Consider the following 21,068-nt stretch of genomic DNA (forward strand, 5'->3'; position numbering starts at 1 on the left):
TTTGTGAGGTGCAGTCCATCACTTGCCAGAAGTCCATCTTCAAGAAACTGCAGACCGTGATCTAGGAATCCAAACCGTTCCTGTTTGCACCATTTGCGAAGCCAGTTGTTCACTTCCCCTATTTTTCCCTCTCTCCCTGGGCCATGTCGTTCAACTGGGAGGACAGAAGAGATGACAATTTGTGCATCTAATTGCTTCAACTTCCTGCCCAGAGCCTCATAATCATTTTTGATCTTCTGTAAGCTATGGCTTGCAGTGTCATTGGTTCCCACATGCACCAAAAGGAAGGGGTATTTGTCGGTGGGTTTTATGATTCCTTGCAGCCGTTCTGTTACATCTTTGATCTTGGCCCCAGGTAGACAGCACACCTCTCGAGACATCTTGTCAGGCCCACAGATCACTGCTTCTGTACCCCTCAGTAGGGAATCCCCAATCACCACTACACGCCTCTTCATAGGCTTGGTTGGGATTCTTCTATGTGCTGTCCCTTCCAAGGTTACCTGCATATTTCCAGAGGACTGACTTGGTTGCTCGTCTTCATATTCCTCATCAACTGTGATGAGGGAGAGATCCTCAGGTGGAGTCTGTTCCTCGTCTTCCATGAGCACTTCAAAACGGTTGTGTAATTCTAAGCACTCAGAGCGATCCCTGGGCCTTCTACTTCTATGAGTCACGTTCCTCCATACATCTGGCTGCTGTGTTGGGGAACTGACCTCCTCCTCAGGGAGATCCCCTGTCTCCTCCTTGGTGCAGACAGTGTGCTCTGCTGCATCCAAGAAAAGCTCCAGCTCTTTAATTCTCTGGAGCGTAGATACACGCCCCTGAAGCTGCTGCACCTTCTCTTCCAGAAGGGCAACCTTGTTTTCCAGTAGGGCAACCAACTTGCAATTGTTGCAGGTGTAGCTACCCACATCCTTTGGCAAGAAAACAAACATTGCACAGGAATTGCAGGTGACAATGGTTGTTCCCTCCACCTCCATCTTGAAAACCTTGAGGTCAAGGGGGAAAGAGGAAGAGGCCTAGGTCCCCCCTAACAAACGTATGAGATTTGCTGCCCTAGGTCAAAAAGATGGGTCACCCAGATCCAAGAGGCAGATCCAAGAGGCAGCAGCCCTAGAAAACCAGCACAAGCACACAAACAAGTAAGAAAACAAATAAGCACACAAACTTACTCACACACAGCCCCAAAAGACAAAACCACAAAACCTACAGAGTGTCTCCCAAGCTCAGCTCACCTTCTGCTCCTTCCTCAGTTGCTGCACTCCAAGCTCTGACTAGCTCCGCCCACAGCTAATCACCTGAACTTCCTGACTCACACTTCTAGGTGAAAGGTCACAGCCAGAAACAAACAAGGTCACAGCCAGAAACAAACACCCACACAAGCCTGGACAGTCACCCAAATCCAAGAGGCAGCAGCCCTTCTGCTCCTTCCTCAGTCGCTGCACTCCAAGCTCTGACTAGCTCCGCCCACAGCTAATCACCTGAACTTCCTGACTCACACTTCTAGGTGAAAGGTCACAGCCAGAAACAAACAAGGTCACAGCCAGAAACAAACACCCACACAAGCCTGGACAGTCACCCAAATCCAAGAGGCAGCAGCCCTTCTGCTCCTTCCTCAGTCGCTGCACTCCAAGCTCTGACTAGCTCCGCCCACAGCTAATCACCTGAACTTCCTGACTCACACTTCTAGGTGAAAGGTCACAGCCAGAAACAAACAAGGTCACAGCCAGAAACAAACACCCACACAAGCCTGGACAGTCACCCAAATCCAAGAGGCAGCAGCCCTAGAAAACCTTCTGCTCCTTCCTCAGTCGCTGCACTCCAAGCTCTGACTTATATTCAAGGAATATAAGCCATACCCCGAAAATAAGACATAGTGATAGGCGCAGTAGCAATGCCAGCTGCGGCAGGAGGAGGAGGAAAAAAATAAGACATCCCTTGAAAATAAGCCATAGTGTGTTTTTTTGAGGAAAAAATAAATATAAGACATGTCTTATAATATGAGAAACACGGTATATATGAACAACCATGCACTTTCTCTCCCCAGTATAAGTCCTCAGATATTTGCAGTGGCCACCCCCCACCCCATTTACAATCCCCTACCTTCCCCTTGCCACTTCCTGGGTTTTTTATGGAACTGAACAACTCGGGTGCTTCAGAACGCGCCTTCTGTTGCCAGGCCCTTACAGGGCCCGGGCCAGGTAGATAATGTGGCCCTGTTTTTAAGCCTTTTGTTACTTTTTTCATTTTACTGATTGTGAATATGCTGACCGAGGCCCCCTTTAGATTCGGAGGCCCGCACCAAGTGGCCCATACGACCCCCCTCCTTCTGTCTGGGCCTGTCTGTTGCTACGGGGTTATGGGGCTTCGCTATTTGACCCCCCCCCATTCGGGATTTTTTAAGTAGTTCTCTGCGTCCCAGGGCACATCATCACCCCTGATCCTTAATCTAAATATATAGAAATGTTCACGATGCATGCACAGGGGCCAATGTATAGAGATACAGGGGGGAGGGGACAACAGAGGGCTCAGACAAAAGCAAATACTGGGAAATGGAACCCAGAAACTGACATTTCCTTCTCCAAGGGTGGAGGCCAATGTAGGAAGATACCGGGGGTAGGGGCCAACACTCCCCAGGGACAACAGAAGGCTCAGACAGAAGTACATGCTGGGAAATAGAACAGTTCCTTTTCGAAGGGTGGGGGCCAAGGTATGGAGATACAGGGGGAGGGGCCAACACTCCCCAGGGACAACAGAGGGAAGGGTATCCTACCGAAACACAGGGATGAGCTGGGGTGGAGGGAGGAGGGGCAGGATACATCATGGATCGGGACAGGGGGGGATCACAAGAAAGAACCACAACAACGCGTGGCCGGGTCAGCTAGTATATCCATAAGCAAGAGTGTGTTCTCAGCCTTACTTTGCATGTATTAGTTACGTCTTAACTGTTCAGGGAGAAAAAGTTTGTATTCTTGCTTTGAAAACAAACACCACTAGGCCACAGGAATTTTAATTAAGAGGAAAGGCAGACCACAAAAGCCTAAAGCTGGCCTATGTTGCTCTAGCGTGCTATGAAAACAGTTATGAAAACAGCTTGATTTGGGGTGATGTGAAAAGACAACCTTTTTTTACTTCTTATAATTTGTTGTTGAAGTTTTACTCCCAAGGAGTGGTACTTGTGACATTTCCTATCTCAGAGGCCAACGTATCTCAATCAGTTTGGCCAATAGGCACCATTCACTGTTCTGCCCCAAGATGTCCTGGGCCAGTCCTGTTGGCAAGCAGATCAATTCTCTGACCCAACACAATGAAATTCTTCATCTCCCGTTCTCCCTCAGAGAGGTACAATTCTCAGAGTGGTTTAGCAGTCAATCCCTCCTCCCAGGGAACTCTGGGAAATGTAGCACTGTGAAGGGAGAGACTCTCAGTGCCCTACAATTCCCATGATTCTTTGGGGAAGATTATTGACTATTTAAAGTTGTATGGTACTGTTTTAAATGTATAGTGCAGATGGGGCCTAAGATGTCCCTTTGAGGTAATCCCTAGAAATCAAATTTCAGCACTGAAAATAAACTTTTTTGAAATGCTTCTGCTTCAGTCCTTGTGTCTCATTCTCACACAGACACTCAAATACTCCACAGTACTGTATTACAAATACTCCACTGCTCTATGTAAGGAGTGACTGTGCACTGCCACCTAGTGGCATGCTTTTCTTTTTCAGGATACAAAACAGCTTTAAATGTATAGTGGTAGCCTAGTTAGGGGTTGTCAACCTTTTGGGCCCAGGGGAAACTGTTATACACACGCTGCAACCAAGCACACATTGCAGCTTATTTTGTTTACTCCAACATAGTGGTTCATTCTGGAAGGCATGAGAAAAGACCTCTGTGGTTGCTGGTGCCCCCTTAGGCACTATTTTGGTGACCCCCTAGCTTAGATGATGGAATTTCCTGCCTGATGAGATTTACCCTGCCTCTTCATTTGCAAATGTTCACCACCAGGTGAAGAATCTTTCTGCTTAAGCAAGTATTTGGCTTTCATGCTGTTCAATTTTAGTCTCCAGGTATTGCTATATATTGCCATGATGGGGGCAATAGCAGCAGCTGTGGTAAGGGCAGAGCCACCCAACCAACATCGGCACCACTGCAGCCTATCTGGGCACGACAAGAGCAAGGAAATTGTAAGGTAAGGGTTTGTGCAGATGCACCAGTGGAATCAATCCAGTACTGGGCATCTGCAGAGCCCCGACCTCATCACACACACACACCCCAATTCTGGTAAGCTGCAAGGAAGGTGTGTCAGGAGGGTAGCTCAGCAGCTGTGCCCCAGTGAATATTCCCATACCTGTTGCCTCCCCATGTACATTTCACAGCTCTTTCCCCAGTGTTCACATCAGCAGGGCTTCCATTTGTTACTGTCTGTATACACACATGCGATATTGACGTTGATAGGACAAGGATGTATTTACCCTATGCAAAGGTGTTCATACTTTAGCTAGAAGTGAATTAATAATGGAAACTGGCATGAAGCTGGTTTGAAAAACAACTCATCAAACAGTAGCATTTTATAATCCATCTGCATTTTCAGCAATCCATGTGACTATGGATGAAAAACCCAGCAGTGCAAATGCAGTGAGGGCACAGTGAACAGCAATATTGCTTTATTATGAGGTATAAAAAGGGTAAATGCAAGGAAGGTTCCTAATGCACACTGCTTTGCGTCAAATTCATCTATATATATAAAAATGTAAAAATGGTGAAAGTGCGTGTTCCACTTTTCTCCGTAACCGCTTGACCGATCGTCCTGAAATTTTGACACAACGATCCAGGCCACTCCCCGAGCATTGTTGGAAAAGAAAATCCCTCAAATCTCACACCTGGGCAGGTATAAACCTGGTTTTCCACCAAGTCAAACAGTGCCCTCAAGTGGCGTTATTCCCTCAGCTCCTCCTCCTCCTACACCCCCTCCCTTCCTGTGAAATCTACACCACACCCACAAACCAAATGAGGCTGGAAGAGTCACCCTTTCCACCTGGGTCCCAATCCTTGTGGAAAAGGCGACTCTTCCAGCCTCGGCGCATCCACCATTTTGGAGCTGGTGAGCAGGAAGCCGCTGTGGCTGCATGGACACGTCCAGCCCCGATGGGGTTAAAGAGACATACATGCTTCTCTCTCTCTCTCTCTCTCTCTCTCTCTCTCTCTCTCTCTCTCTCTCTCTCTTTGTTGCTGGGCAAGAGGCGCTGTGCCTTGCCCAGCAGAGAGAGAGAGAGAGAGCATGTCCGTGCTGCCGGCCGCCTCTCATAGGAGCAGCAACCGGCAAGAAACGACAGCTTTTGAGGAGCGGCCGAAATGGTGCTGGCGCTGCCTCTCCTACTCAGGACCAGCGGTGGTGGAGGGGGAGACGAGTGGGAGAGGCGGCAGCAGCAGCACTGCTACCAGCCCGGTGTCAGGAGTATGGGCAGGAGTCAGGCTCTGGGGCCTGTAGTGCTTTGCAGGACTGGGGCATGCCTCAGCTTGTGCTGGAGAAGCAAGGCGTGGCCACACAGGTGAAGTCCTCAGCTTGTGCTGGAGAGGCAAGGAGTAGTCTCTCAGGTGAGGCCACTTGAGATCTCACTGCACCTGGTGGCAGGAGCTGGGAGGGATAAAAGCTCAGCATTTTCCCTTCAGCTCTTTGCCACAGCAACGCTTTCCCTGCCTGGTTGCATCTGGCCTCCTGCTCCTTGGACCCTTGCTTTGCCGACGTCTTGCTCCTTGTTCCTTGGACCCTTGCCTTGCCGACGCCTGGATCCTCGACCCTTGGACCCTTGCTTTGCCTTCGCCTTGCTCCTCGACCCTTGGACCTTCGCCTTGCTTCTTGTTCCTTGATCCTTCGCCTTGCTCCTTGCTCCTGGGCCCTTGCTTTGCCTTCGCCTTGCTCCTCGACCCTTGGACCTTCGCCTTGCTTCCTGTTCCTTGGACCTTCGCCTTGCTTCTTGTTCCTTGATTCTTCGCCTTGCTCCTTGCTCCTGGGACCCTTGCTTTGCCTTCGCCTTGCTCCTCGACCCTTGGACCTTCGCCTTGCTCCTCGACCCTTGGACCTTCGCCTTGCTCCTCGACCCTTGGACCTTCGCCTTGCTTCTTGTTCCTTGGACCTTCGCCTTGCTTCTTGTTCCTTGAGCCTTCGCCTTGCTTCTTGTTCCTTGAGCCTTCGCCTTGCTTCTTGCCCCGTGGACCTTCGTCTCTGCCTTGCTCCTTGACCCTGCATCTGCCTGCTGCTGGACCCTCAGCCCTGCACCTGTTCCTGCTTCTTCACCACCATCTTGCCTCTGGTCCTAACGCCCGCCGACCGGACCGTGACACCCGGCCTCAGCCCCTCCGCGCCCTCCTCCTCCCACCCATCGCTCGCTCACTCATTGCTGGGCAAAAAGCACTGTGCCTCGCCGGCGGGGTGGCTGAGGGAGAAGGGGCTGGCGGCAACCAAAACTCCACGGAAGGGGGTGGGAAGCTGAGTCGCAGCAGCAGTAGCCGGTGCCTCGTCTGCTCCCCTTGCCCTGCATGGCGGCGCTTCCACTCCCGGCTTGGGCGAGCAGAGGGAAGAGCGCGCTGGGTGGAGGCAGCAAGCAGGGAGGAGCGAGGAGGGGCGGGAGCCATGGCTCCGGTGGCGGAGGCATCCCTAGCTTCCAACTGCAGCGGCAGCTGAGGGATCCCGCTACAGGAGCCATGGAATTAGCTCCATAAGACGCCCCGACTTTTTCCCCTTCCTTCTTTAGAGGGAAAGTGTGTCTTATGGAGCGAAAAATATGGTACCTAAATGCAGACGGACGTTTACCCTCACCAGGTTCAACGTGCTGCCATCTGCCTTATTGCAGGGCAGATTCAAGGGTAAATTATTTGCAGAATGAGTCTGCCCCTGATGGAGGTAGAAACTGTCTCTCATGTCTTGTTACGTTGCCGTTTCTAGGGGGAGATACGCTCGGCATTTATCATCCCTGTTACACAAAAATCTCCAAATGGGTCTGAACTTCCATGTCTAAAACTCCTGATAGAAGACAAGGATCCAGAGATCACGCTAAGGGTGGCCAAATTCCCTACGTTTTATGGTGTGACTGCCATAAAACCTAGGGAACAAGCTGTAATACCAAAATGATCAAGGTTTTAAATGAAAATTTTATGTTATATTTTAGTGATTAAGATTTAACTTATATATATTAACTGCTGCTATATCTGTATTGTCCCTGTTATACCCAATTGCAATTGCAATGATTTTTCTGATATTGTAATTTTTCTGATATTTATATTTTTCTGACCGTAATAATAAATTCATTCATTCATTAAGTCAGCAACCCATTAAGCTCATGTAATACTTAGACTTTCTTTCAAATGTATTTAGACTCATCCATACCCTTTATTCAGTTATTTGAAGGTCCCAAGTTAAATTCCTGGCAGTTCCAGTTAATAGGATCTCCAGGTGATAGGAAAGACCCCTGCCTAAGATGCCATGTATGTAGACCATATGGGTCTGAATGGACCGGAGGTCAGAATGAGCAGATTCATATTATGTGTAAAACAAATGTGTTAAATCCACAATATAAAAATTGTCCTCAGTTCAATTTATACATTTTCCCTATTATTTAATCTACCACTTATTACTTCCCTTTTTAAAAGAATTCTTTTAAACATCTGACAATTATTAACAATAATAAGCAGAACTGCTCCAGAAAAAATTACTTTAGGTCATAATATTCTGAAAGAAAATATGACTTAACATAAAATTACAATATTTATCCTTTAAAAAACCCTCAAAACATACTTGCATTTGCTTTCATGGGAGGTAATTATATAAGAGGCAACAATTTCCCCCAGAATTTATTTCTGTATTCACTTGCAATTTTCGATCTTAGATAAGATGTTACTTTCTCCATTATAGCCGAATCCCGAACTTTAGTAAGTCATTCTTTCCAACAAGGGATTAGTGCAAATTTCTAGTTTGGTCTCATGCACAAGGTTTTCTGTAACATTTGTTATTTCCTGTATTTTAGTTTAGTTTAGTTTGTTTTGTTTTGTTCCAGCACTATGACCCCAGTGTGGATGGATGTGCGGATGCAGAATTCGCCTCCACAGTCACTTACGGACTCACTGTTAAGACCGTGTTCATGGAAGACAATCTTACTCAGTTACAAGTGATAGCCAAAGAAGAAGAAAGATAATTCACAATCTAACCTTTAAGTAAAACACAAAAGGCTTTCCTCTACACTGTGTCTTCCCTGACTTTTTTTTTTTAAAAAAATATTAAAATACTTTATTTCAGGATCTTAAAATTTACATAATACAAAAGATCTACAGAAAACATGAAAAGAAACTGAAAAACCCAAAGAAAAAACCAAATCTATAAACAATATACATGAACCAGAACTCAAATTCGAACATAGGCCAAACCAAACATACAAAAATCATAATAACCAAACATAATAATCAGGAATAACGTGTATATATATATATATGTACCTACATGCATATATATACTAACTCAAAAAGCTAACTGATTCGCACATTACACATCAGGCATAATGCGGAAAAAAAGAGAAAAGGGGAAGAGAAAAAAAAACACAGAGGATGGTACAGAAACCAGAAAATCAGGGAGACACAAAAAAAAAGGAAAAAACAAAAACCAAAATACTTCCAATTGTCTGCGTACTGATACCTTGTGTTGTAATTTTATCTTTACTTGTTTTACTCCAACTTTCGCGCCCGGCCACTTCCGGGTAGATTTACCTACTTTAACCTGAAATGTATTGTCCATCTGTACAGATTTTATTTTAAGCAAATCACCAACTCCGATTTTAATCCTTCCTTTGTTAGATATTCCTCTAGTAACTTCCATTCCCTTTGGATTTTTTGATTTGGGGTGTTTCTTATGTAAGCTGTCATCTTTGCTAAATTCATATACTCTATTAATTTATTTTGCCAATCCCATAATGTCGGTATCTTTTCCCCTTTCCATCTCTGTGCTATAAGAGTCCTTGCCGCTACCACCGCGTACAGTAAGATGTTCTTCCTGTCACTGGGTATACCCTCGGGTATCATGCTTAACAGGAACAGCTCTGGGGTCTTTCCAAATGTGCACTTTAGCATCCTCTTTAGCTTCTCATAAATCATATTCCAGAACCCTTGAATTTTTTTTGCACTGCCACCAGCAGTGCATGTACGATCCTACTTGCACATGGCACTTCCAGCACTTATTTGAGCCTTTTTTATAAATCTTTACTAATTTTTCTGGAGTTAGGTGCCACCTATATACCATCTTCAGAATATTTTCCTTTATCGCTGTGCAGGCTGTGAATCTTATACTTTCTGTCCATAATTTCTCCCACTGTGTACAATCAATAACCCTGTCGAAATCCTGTGCCCACTTTACCATAACAACTTTGACTATCTCATCTTTTAAATTCCATTCCAATAAGAATTTATATAATGCTGCCAATTGTCTTCCCCCACCTTCAATTAATATCTCTTGTAATTTTGATCTTTTTTCCTGGAAGCCAATTCCCTTATGTTTCATAAACAAACTTTGAATTTGATTGTACTGCAGCCAGCTTGCACAGTGATTCTTGATTTCCTCATATGATTTCAGAATATATTGGTTGTCTATCACTTTTATCAGGTCTTGATATGTTAACCATCTATCTTTATTTCCTCCCCCCCCCCAGGGCCGTCATCTCGAGGGGCGATGCCCACCACAGTGTCTTCGGTTCCAACAATTTCCTATACTCCAACCATACTCTAAATATTGAATTTTTAATCACGTGATCTGAAAATTCCTTATAGATCTTTTCATTTTCTTGTAAGAGATAAGCATGCCAGCCAAGAGAGTTCCTGAAACCTTCTAGATCTAATACTTCTCTATTCTCTAATATAATCCATTCTTTTAGCCAGCACAGATTTGCTGCGGCGTAATACAGTTTTAAATCCGGTACACCCCAACCTCCTCTCTCTTTGCTATCTGTTAGAATTTTGAATTGGATTCTAGGTTTCTTTTTGCCCCATATAAATCTACTTAGATCTCGTCTCCAATTATCAAAAATCTCATTTTTCCCAATGATCGGTAACATCTGGAACAAGAATAGGATTTTTGGCAATATCATCATTTTTATAGTCGATATTCTTCCCGTTATTGATAACTGTAAGTTATCCCATTTCTCTAAGTCCCTTCTAATTTCCTTCCACAACCTTCCATAATTTTCCTCGTATAAATTTACATTAGTTTTGGTCACTATTATTCCCAAATACTTTACCTTTTTTACCACCTCCCAACCCGTGGCCAATTCTAATTTTTTCGCTTCATTTTCCCTCATATTTTTAGCAATCATTTTTGTTTTCTCTTTATTGACCCTAAATCCTGCTATCTCTCCATAACTTTCTAATTTTGATTTCAGCTTTCCCACGGAATCTACTGGTTCCTCTAATATTATCAAAATATCGTCCGCAAAGGCCTTAAGTTTGATTTCACTCTTTCTAGCCTTTAATCCTCTAATATCTCTATCATCTTTAATTTCTCCTATCAGGCACTCTATTGATAAAATAAAAAGGAGGGGGGACAAAGGGCATCCCTGCCTCGTTCCCTTTTTGATTTCAAATTCCTCTGTGACTTCGCCGTTTATTATTAATCTTGCTGATTGCTCCTTGTATATCGCATTAATTGCCCTTAAATAATTCCCCTCTATCCCAATCTCCTCCATTGTTTTTTTCATAAATTTCCAGATCAGATCAGATTATCAAATGCTTTCTCAGCGTCGAGGAAAATAAAAGCTACTTTTTTACTCGGATTCCAATCCAAAAACTCGATCGCATCCAAAAGTATTCTCATGTTATTACACATTTTTCGCTTGGGCAAAAAACCTTGCTGTTCGACACCCAATCCTATTCAATACTTTCTTCAGTCTGTCTGCCAGAATCAACGCAAAAATTTTGTAGTCCGAATTTAAAAGGGATATCGGTCTATAATTTCCAACTTCTTCTTTCTTATTATTATCTTTTGGGATTAATACAATGAATGCTTGTTGCCAGGATTTAGGAAATATTCCTTTTTCCAAAATTTCATTAGCAAGTTTTTGATATATCCCAATTATTTCATCCTTAAAAATTTTATAATGTTGACCTGCTAACCCATCCGTCCCGGGAGACTTTCCTTGTTTTAATTTACTAATTACGCCAAATATTTCTTCCTTTAATATTGGGTTGCTTAACTCTTTTTTCTCTTCATCTTTTAATTTGGTCAAATTTAAATTTCTAAAATAATTTTTTAATTTTCTCTCATTTATATCTTCCTCTTTATATAGATTTTTATAATATTTCCAAAAACATTTTTGGATATCTTCCCCTTTTGTCCAATTTTTCTCCCCCTCCCTAATATTTGTGATTAAACTGTTTTCCTGTTTTTTCCTCAATTGCCATGACAGAAGGCGTCCGGCTTTCCCTCCTAATTCGAACTGTCTTTGCTTTGCCCACTTTATCTTCTTTTCGATTTCATCCCCAATCACCATTGACAGACTATTCTGTAATATTTGAATCTGATTTGCTATTTTCGTCTCCTTTGGGGTTTTCCCCAATTCTTTCTCTTTTTCTTCTATTTCCTTTTCTATATTTTTAATTTTTTCCCTTCTCTCTCTGTTAATTCTACTTTTCTGTTGAATATAAAAGCTTTACTCGCCTCCCAAACTGTTGTAATATCCGTGTCCTCCCTCATATTTATTTGAAAAAATTCCGTCAATGATTTTTTCACCTTTGCGACGAACACCTCATCATTTAATAGCCCTTCATCCATTCGCCACCTACCCTTCCTTCTTTCTTTCTCTTTCAGACTTACCATCACTGGGTTATGGTCGCTAATTGATTTTGGTAAGATTTCACTCTTTGTTAATTTTAGCATCAGATTTGTTGATAGCCACATCATATCCAGTCTGGCTGCTGACTTTTGAAGACCTGAGTAATGAGTGAATTTCTTTTCCTTAGGATTACTTATTCTCCAACTATCCTTTAGCTCAAATTCATCTATTAAATCCCTAAAGTCTCTTGGTAACTCTCCATTACTCTTTCTCTCTTTATTCGTTCTATCCAGTTTCGCATTCCAGACCCCATTAAAGTCCCCCGTTAATATAATTTCCTCCCCTTCTATTAACTTGCCCATTTGGTCTTTCAACTTTCTGTAAAATCCTGATTTGCAACCGTTAGGTGCATAAATGTTAATCACTATCACATTACCACCTGGCAGGAACAACCTTGTACCTACCATTCTTCCTTCTTCATCCTGGAGGATCTCCCCCTCTTCTTTTTCTCATCCAGCGCTGTGTGTACCTCTCCCAGCCTTTTATTGTCTAGAACTCTCTTATTTCTACTGGCTACATGCGTTTCTTGAAGGCAGATCACATCCCAAACACCTTTTTTTAGAATGTGTTCTACCTTATTCCTCTTCAGTTTATTATTCAGCCCGTTCACATTCCATGAGATCACCTTTAAATTCATCACTTTAATATCACACTTTAATATTCCAAACTAACCAAAACCAAAGGAAAAAGATATTTACTCTTTACACTTAGTCAAAAATAGGCAAGGATAAAAATAGCAAAGAGACTTACTGTGAGGGACAGGGGATATCGCGAAGTCCCTCCCCTCCTGAGTTCAAGCCCATCCCCGAGCACAGGGGAAAGCAGAGAGAGTTCTGATTCCAGTGGGGAAGCAGGAAGTCGTGTCCGAGGCTCAGGCAAGGTAGCGGAGCCAGGGTCCCAGGTGGGACAGGAAGGGGCAAATAAGGGGGGGAGACCCATCCCCCCAACTCCGGAATTGCACAGAAAGCGGAGAGGAAAGAGGATGGGTCTACCCAGGCTTTTGTGTTGGAGAAAGACGCGCCAAAAGCCATTCGGAGGTTCTGAACCCGACTGAACACATAGCTCCATGTAAATAGCAATGACTTCAGCACTGTAAATACGCAGCACCAATAAAAGAATAAAATGCAGAGCTGTGTAGAGTCGTTACTCTGAAGTAGCCCACTCCGGCCACTGTGACACTTACTATATCGTTAAATTATATCGCTGAGTTCTTCTGATAATTTCTAAACCAAAACCACCCCTTTAAATGTCTACCGATGTCTAGGGTAGAACTTAAACAGCAAAACCAAAAAAAACACAAAAAAAGTAAAGCTTCACAGACTCAAAACATACTCAAAACATAAGGGGGGTATACAACCAAATTCTTGCCCCCTCCCTCTTCTATTGTTCTATTTGTCCTTCTTCAGTATTGTTCTCACCCTCCTCCCCTCCTATTTCGTTCTTAAGCCTTCTACTATACCTCTCCGCCGCTTCAGCTGTTTTTATTGTCTTCCTTCTTTCCTTATAGAAAAAGGTTACACCCTCAGGGTACTCCCAGGTATACCAAATACCCCTCCTCCTCAAAGCATCTGTTAAACTTTTATAATTTTGTCTTTTTAATCTAAATCTTTTCGGGATTTCTTTGTAGATAGCTATCACTTTCCCATCTATCACAAGTTCCTCCTTCTTCTTCTTTTGTAAAATCTTGTCTTTCAGTAATGATGAGTTCATGTGGACCATGCAATCCCGTCAATTTTGTCTTTTTATCCATCCTCACTCTGTAGATTTTGTCCACATCCATCCATAAGTCCTCTTCTTTTACTTTAAGCCACGCAGCCAGTTCCTTCACCAGCCTTTCTTCAATCCGCTCATTTTGGACCTCCGGGACGCCTCTCATTCGGAGAATCAAAGCCCTTTGCCTCATCTCAATTAGTGCTATCTGGTCCTCTAGTTCTTCGCATCTTTTTTTCCAATTCCTTTGATCATCCTCCTCCTTATTTTGCAGCCTTCTCAATTCTTTGGTCTCCTGCACCACTTTCTTGATAGCCTCCTCCTGTTTGTTTACTCTCTGATTTATTTCATTTACCGCTTTATCCAGCTCTTTATTTTTGGTGCTTAGCTCCGCAATTTGTCCAGACATATCTGTAATCATTTTGGAATTCTGTTCTAGTTTGGATTCAACAGATTCCATTTTGGACTCAACCGCGTCTAATTTATCGCACAGGGATTTGTTCATCTCTGAAATAAGTTCTTTAATGTTTGCTAGGGCGTCATTATCAGGAGATGATGATTGTCTCCTCGCTTGGCTTGCTGTTGTCGTTGTTGTCTGGGCTTTGGTTTTGCTCATCTTGCTAGACTTATGACCTCCTGTTCTCGTAGATGCCCTGATGTATTCTCTTTTACTGGGAGTTCCCCTCTAATGGGCTTAAAATAACATAAGTTTCCAGTCACTGGGCAGAGAGTGAAATTCCACGGCTTTGAAGCACAGTTTTTTTGAAGTGAGGGTTCCTCCCTCCTCTAGATGTCGCTCTCAACCTCTTATTCCAACTCCTCACTTCTTTCTTAATGGCAGAGGTGGGTATGTCGTCGCAGCTCACTTCCTTGGAGAAGGGGGAAGTTCACAAACAGGATGAGTCTGCTGAAATTAATCCTCCATCTTTAACAGGCTCCGCTCCAAAGTCAGGGAAATAAAATAAAATAGTCTCCTCCTCCCACACGCCAAACTTGCCTTGCTTTCAATCACGCCTCCACTCGCCTGCTGCCTCCACAATCTTGTGCCAGCACAGGCTTGTTACAGGCTTCGCTAAAATTTCCTCTGCTTGGCAACAACCTGGTGAATGCTTCCCCTTAATTAAATGTTTGTAAAAGTCTGTACAAAATCTCTCCTTTACAAGTATTCTTTCTCAGTACCGCACGGCAACCCTCCGACCTTTCTTCCTGCTTACCGCCTTTCTCTCCTTTCACCTCTCCCGCCTCTGTCGTGTTCTCACCCCCGTTAGCGGGTTTAGCGGACTTTCTCAAACTTCTTCTTCTTCGGTCGAAGTGCCTCAGCGCTTGCTGGTTGAGACCTCAGAAAAAAAGCGTCTTGCCACAGAGCCGCCTGTAAGTTTTGCGCTTCGCTTTTCTCCCCCCCCCTTCCACCAAACTGCGGTGCCGGGAGGGTGGAGTTCCGTCTCACGCGCCGCTTTTTTCCCCCTCCGCGATAGCCCCGTGCTATCGCTCAATCCAAGGGGGGGGAATTTTGACGCTACCCCCCCCTCACGCTTTGCTCTTGGCCGTCGGGAGGTTCTCCAGTTGCGAGACTCCTCCGAACGCGTCTCAACACCAGCGCGCCTTGACCGGAAGTCCTTCCCTGACTTATTTTTATTGCAGTTTTTCTAGATATCCACAGTCCCCAAATGATTTGATAAGACAAATAGATGTCTTATCTTGGCACATTTTCCTGGGCTTCCAGGTTAAGAGTTGGGAGCAAGACACAAATGGGAAAGAGATCAATCTATCAACAGGTTTAGACATAAGGGAAGAACAGGTGGGGAGAAAGCTACCGTACTAAGCACACCTACTTGGGATTCATCCAAAAGCAACATTTTCACTACAGAATATATGTGCCCACAATAGTCCTACCAGAAAGTGAGGGACATTTTAATTCTGCAGCAGTGTAAGGATGCACATGCTCTGTCCTCATCTACCAGTATACAGGCAGTGGCGGAGCTTCATCCTCCAGCACCGGGGGGGGGCGGAGGCAGGGGCGGGGCTGGCGCACGTCCCAGGGGCGGGGGGCACTGCCCGCACTCCTCTTCCTCCAAAGGTTAAAGACTATAGGACACTGTTGCATACCAGAACCAACACTGAAGAGGGACATGACTGCAAGGCAAGTAATTGATAAGCCAAGTGAACTCCCTGAAGAGAGAGACAGAACTGTAAGGGGCTCTGTAACCAAAAGGCCAAACAAACAAAATACTTGGTAAGTGATGAGAGTTCTGGACTTTTTCCTGGAGGAATCAAGGAATTACCAGAACCCCCTCAGTTTGGGGGCTCTCAGGGCACATTGAACCCAAAACTAAACCATCATACTGAAGGGAAAGCAGCAAGCAATCTCATAGAGGCAATCTCATAGAACTGTAGAATTGGAAAGAACCCTGAGGTCCACCCCCCCCCCTGCAATGCAGGAATCTGCAGCTGTCCCATACGGGGATCAAACCTGCAACCTTGGTGTTATCAGCACCACACACTAACCAACTGAGCTATCCATTCTGTCACTTTCTCCTATGTGATCCTGATCCTCAAATCATTCTTTGATAACTCATGAAATGCACCATGACAATGGAGTTGATGTTTGTACAGCGAGCATTTGTCCACAGTTCCCCCTCCATATAAGAACTGGGGGGGGGAAGAGCCACCATGTCCTCCTGAGGCACTTTCAAGGTTAGAGATTCCCAGCTGAAGAAGCAGGGTAGTCTCACTCTCTTCACAGAGTCACACCCAGGTGGCAGAGCTGCCCTTCAGAAACCAAGGGGCATGGGTGCCTCAGTCCCTCAATGGGCTGCTTAGAAGAGGTGGCAGTAACCATGATGAAGAAACTTCCCAACAACAATATGGTTATTTCCAGTCCAGATCAGGCAGGCCGCCCATTACACAGGTGTGCCTGCACAGTCTGGCTTTCCAGCAGCATCCATGCTCTTAGAACAACATGCAACCTGGCCCAGTGACAATTCCAAAAGAGCAAAGGCTCTGCCCTGTTTTGTCAACCCCAGTTATTCCCCCTCTACCACATCCAACTGTCGGTGACTCTTACCTCTGCAGCCAAGTAGTTTCCCGTTGCTAGATGTTTAAATCTGAATAGGCTGTTCCATTGCCCTGCTCCTCCACGGCATGGGTCATGATGCACTACCTGTGGAAGTCGTGCGTGAGATATATTACATAAAGAGAATGCTTGGATACTACCCTTTAGGAGGTAAATATTATTAACTCTCTGAATCCAAGCTAGGGAAAACATCAGAAGCATCACACAGTACCTCTATTTCCCACAGAGCTTTAGAACTAGTTGCAGAAGTGGCTGACTGGCGCAGTGTTGTGCGAAGGAAGATATGTTGCTTCTTCTGATACTCATCACAGGTCAGAAACTTCTCCTGTTCTGCATGGAACAATCTGACAACATCTCCCTGAAGAAACACAAACACAAAAGTGAAGCTTTGCCAAAGTTATCGTAGCAAGAATACTTCTCTGTTAGATTCAAGTGTCTATACCATTTATTTAATGATTAAGGTGTCCATGATGTGTTTGAAACCAAGGTCTTCCCTTCATTATAGTCAAGCATTATAGTTGGTGGGCAGCAAGACAAGAACAGGCCTTTACTGTGGAGGCTCACCTGGCACCTTCATTATTCTTCTACCAGACCTTTAATTTAATTTAATGTAATTTAATTTAACTTAAACAATATATGGGTGCAATTGCTTTTGTTTGTTACTATGTTGTATATTTTTGTCTTTTTATATTGAAACTGCCCTGTGATTCTGGGATGAAGGGCAGTTTAGAAATAATAATTCATTAAAGGGGGAAGAGGAGATGGATGCAGTTTGCTCGCATACTATGCGAAGAAACACAAGCAGCTTGCCTGGTGGATTAGTGCTGCTATTGTGTACCAGGAGAGAGAGGTGTGAGGTAGTTGAGAATTTGGGGTTGTGCCAATGCACTGGCGGAGCCAATCCTGTTCTCATGGTCGTGTGCCCCCAGAGCCCCAACTTCACCACCACCTTCTCCCTCCCTTTCCTCCCTTTTTCCAAAGCAGCAACTGCTACTTGAAGGCTATTGTTGCAGCTCTGTCCCAGCAGGTTAGCTGCTCATGCAACAAAATCACCACTCTTCATGGCTAATGAACAAAAGAAAACAATATGGAACAGATTCATTTTTATTCTATTTAAAACCAATTTCAAACTACATGATTTGTGGTCTCTTGCTCATGTACAAAAAGCAAAAAACAAAAACCCCAATACCCAGTATTACCATTTCAAAAACATCAATATTTTCCTCATTCATACTTACACCTTTGAGTACATCTTCTCTGTAGCAACTATATTTCATGAATAAGGTTATCTTCCAGCTGGTATTGCAGTTGACTGCATTTACCTGTAGTCAAATGCACAGATAACCATAGGTTATGTTGCAGAAGGCCCAGACACTAATGCTTCTGGAGCATTACAATCTGACAAGGCTCATGCTTGCCAATGTCTACTATGATAGCTGTTGTTTTCAAGACAATCACAATTATATTATTCCATTGACACCCCACCGCCCCCAAAAATATGGAATTAAACAATTATCAGTAAATACATGAAGCTTTGTTGGCGGGACCACTTGTCTAGGTTGCTGTTAAAAAGGAAAAGGAAAAAGTAATAGTCAAGCTCACAGAGGATAAGAGAGAATCAGAGAATCATAGAATCATAGAGTTGGAAGAGACCACAAGGGCCATCCAGTCCAACCCCCTGCCAAGCAGGAAACACCATCAAAGCATTCCTGACATATGGCTGTCAAGCCTCTGCTTAAAGACCTCCAAAGAAGGAGACTCCACCACACTCCTTGGCAGCAAATTCCACTGCCGAACAGCTCTTACTGTCAGGAAGTTCTTCCTAATGTTTAGGTGGAATTTTCTTTCTTGTAGTTTGAATCCGTTGCTCCGTGTCCGCTTCTCTGGAGCAGCAGAAAACAACCGTTCTCCCTCCTCTATATGACATCCTTTTATATATTTGAACATGGTTATCATATCACCCCTTAACCTTCTCTTCTCCAGGCTAAACATACCCAGCTCCCTAAGCCGTTCCTCATAAGGCATCGTTTCCAGGCCTTTGACCATTTTGGTTGCCCTCTTCTGGACACGTTCCAGCTTATCAGTATCCTTCTTGAACTGTGGTGCCCAGAACTGGACACAATACTCCAGGTGAGGTCTGACCAGAGCAGAATACAGTGGTACTATTACTTCCCTTGATCTAGATGCTATACTCCTATTGATGCAGCCCAGAATTGCATTGGCTTTTTTAGCTGCTGCATCACACTGCTGACTCATGTCAAGTTTGTGGTCAACCAAAACTCCTAGATCCTTTTCACATGTACTGCTCTCAAGCCAGGTGTCTCCCATCCTGTATTTGTGCCTTTCATTTTTTTTGCCCAAGTGTAGTACTTTACATTTCTCCTTGTTAAAATTCATCTTGTTTGCTTTGGCCCAGTTGTCTAATCTGTTAAGGTCATTCTGAAGTGTGATCCTGTCCTCTGGGGTGTTAGCCACCCCTCCCAATTTGGTGTCATCTGCAAACTTGCTCAGGATTCCCTCAAGCCCATCATCCAAGTCATTGATAAAGATGTTGAACAAGACTGGGCCCAAGACAGAACCCTGTGGCACCCCACTAGTCACTACTCTCCAGGATGAGGAGGAGCCATTGATGAGCACCCTTTGGGTTCGGTCAGTAAGCCAGCTACAAATCCACTGAATGGTAGCATTGTCTAGCCCACATTTTACCAGCTTCTTTACAAGAATACCATGGGGCACTTTGTCAAAGGCCTTGCTGAAATCAAGATAGGCTACATCCACAGCGTTCCCTTCATCTACCAGGCTTGTAATTCTGTCAAAAAATGAGATCAGATTAGTCTGACATGACTTATTTTTCAGGAACCCATGCTGACTTTTAGTGATCACAGAGTTTCTTTCTAGGTGATCACAGACTGTTTGCTTAATGATCTGCTCTAGAATCTTTCCTGGTATTGATGTCAGGCTGACTGGGCGGTAATTGTTTGGGTCCTCTCTTTTCCCCTTTTTGAAAATAGGGACAACATTTGCCCTCCTCCAGTCTGCTGGAACTTCGCCTGTTCTCCAGGAATTTTCAAAGATTATTGCCAGTGGTTCTGAAATCACCTCTGCCAGTTCTTTTAATACTCTTGGATGTAGTTCATCTGGCCCTGGAGACTTGAATACATCTAAACTAGCCAAGTATTCTTGTACTACCTCCTTACTTATTCTGGGCTGTGTTTCCCCTGCTGAATCATCTGCTCCATATTCTTCAGGTCGGGCGTTTTTTTCTTTCTTGGAGAAGACTGAGGCAAAGAAGGCATTGAGGAGTTCTGCCCTTTCTCTGTCCCCTGTATGCATTTCACCATCTTCTCCTCTGAGTGACCCCACTGTTTCCTTGTTTTTCCTTTTGCTACGGACATACCCATAAAAGCCCTTTTTGTTGCTTTTAACCTCTCTGGCGAGCCTGAGTTCATTCTGTGCTTTAGCTTTTCTGACTTTGTCTCTACACGTGCTGGCTATATGTTTGAATTCCTCTCTGGAGATTTCCCCCCTTTTCCATTTTTTGTACATATCCCTTTTAAATCTTAACTCAGTCAAAAGTTCTTTAGATAGCCAGCCTGGCTTCTTTAGGCACCTTCCATGTTTCCGTCTCATTGGTATTGCCTGAAGTTGTGCTTTTAATATCTCCCTTTTAACAAACTCCCAACCATCATGAACTCCCTTCCCTTTTAGTATTACTGTCCATGGGATTTCACCCAGCGTTTCCCTAAGTTTTCTGAAGTCGGCTTTCTTAAAGTCTAGAATTTGGACCTTAGTATGCTTGGTTGCTCCTTTCCGCTGGATAATAAACTCCAGAAGAGCATGGTCACTCCCACCTAATGATCCTGCCACTTCTACCCCACTAACCAAGTCATCACTATTGGTTAGGACCAGATCTAAAATGGCTGATCCTCTTGTTGCTTCTCCCACTTTCTGGACAATGAAGTTGTCTGCAAGGCCAGTGAGGAATCTGTTCGACCTTATGCTCTTGGCTGAGTTTGACATCCAACAAATATCAGGATAGTTGAAATCCCCCATTACTACTATCTCACTTCCTTTGGAATGCTTGGCCATCTGTTCCAGGAAGGCATCATCTGTGTCCTCAGTTTGGCTTGGGGATCTATAGTAAACTCCCACAATGAGATCACTGTTGTTTTTCTCTCCCTTAATTTTGACCCAGATACTCTCAATTTGGCTTTGAAGTTTTAAATCCTGGATCTCTTCACAGGTATACATATCCCTAACATATAAAGCTACTCCTCCTCCTTTCCTGTTTGGTCTATTTCTCTTAAATAGATTGTATCCCTCTATTACTACATTCCAGTCATGAGACTCATCCCACCAGGTTTCAGTGATGCCTATTATGTCATATTTAGTTTGCTGAGGATGGTCTGGAGGCACATGTGATCA

The 21,068-nt window shown here is 44.1% G+C and overlaps 1 protein-coding gene across 7 annotated transcripts in view; it reads right to left on the bottom strand.

Annotated features, from left to right (window-relative positions):
- ITPR2 (inositol 1,4,5-trisphosphate receptor type 2) overlaps positions 1 to 21,068 on the bottom strand; it is a 277,002-nt gene that overhangs the window by 204,738 nt on the left and 51,196 nt on the right. For all 7 annotated transcript variants that reach the window (XM_035127537.2, XM_035127538.2, XM_035127539.2 and 4 more), the window contains 3 exons: positions 17,882 to 17,965; positions 16,855 to 17,001; positions 16,635 to 16,730 (listed from right to left, as the gene is read on the bottom strand). In XM_035127537.2, the coding sequence (XP_034983428.1) occupies positions 16,635 to 16,730; positions 16,855 to 17,001; positions 17,882 to 17,965 (327 nt within the window). The remainder of the gene's footprint in view (positions 1 to 16,634; positions 16,731 to 16,854; positions 17,002 to 17,881; positions 17,966 to 21,068) is intronic.

Source organism: Zootoca vivipara, chromosome 10 (genome assembly GCF_963506605.1).
Source record: "Zootoca vivipara chromosome 10, rZooViv1.1, whole genome shotgun sequence".
Classification (NCBI taxonomy): Eukaryota; Metazoa; Chordata; class Lepidosauria; order Squamata; family Lacertidae; genus Zootoca; species Zootoca vivipara.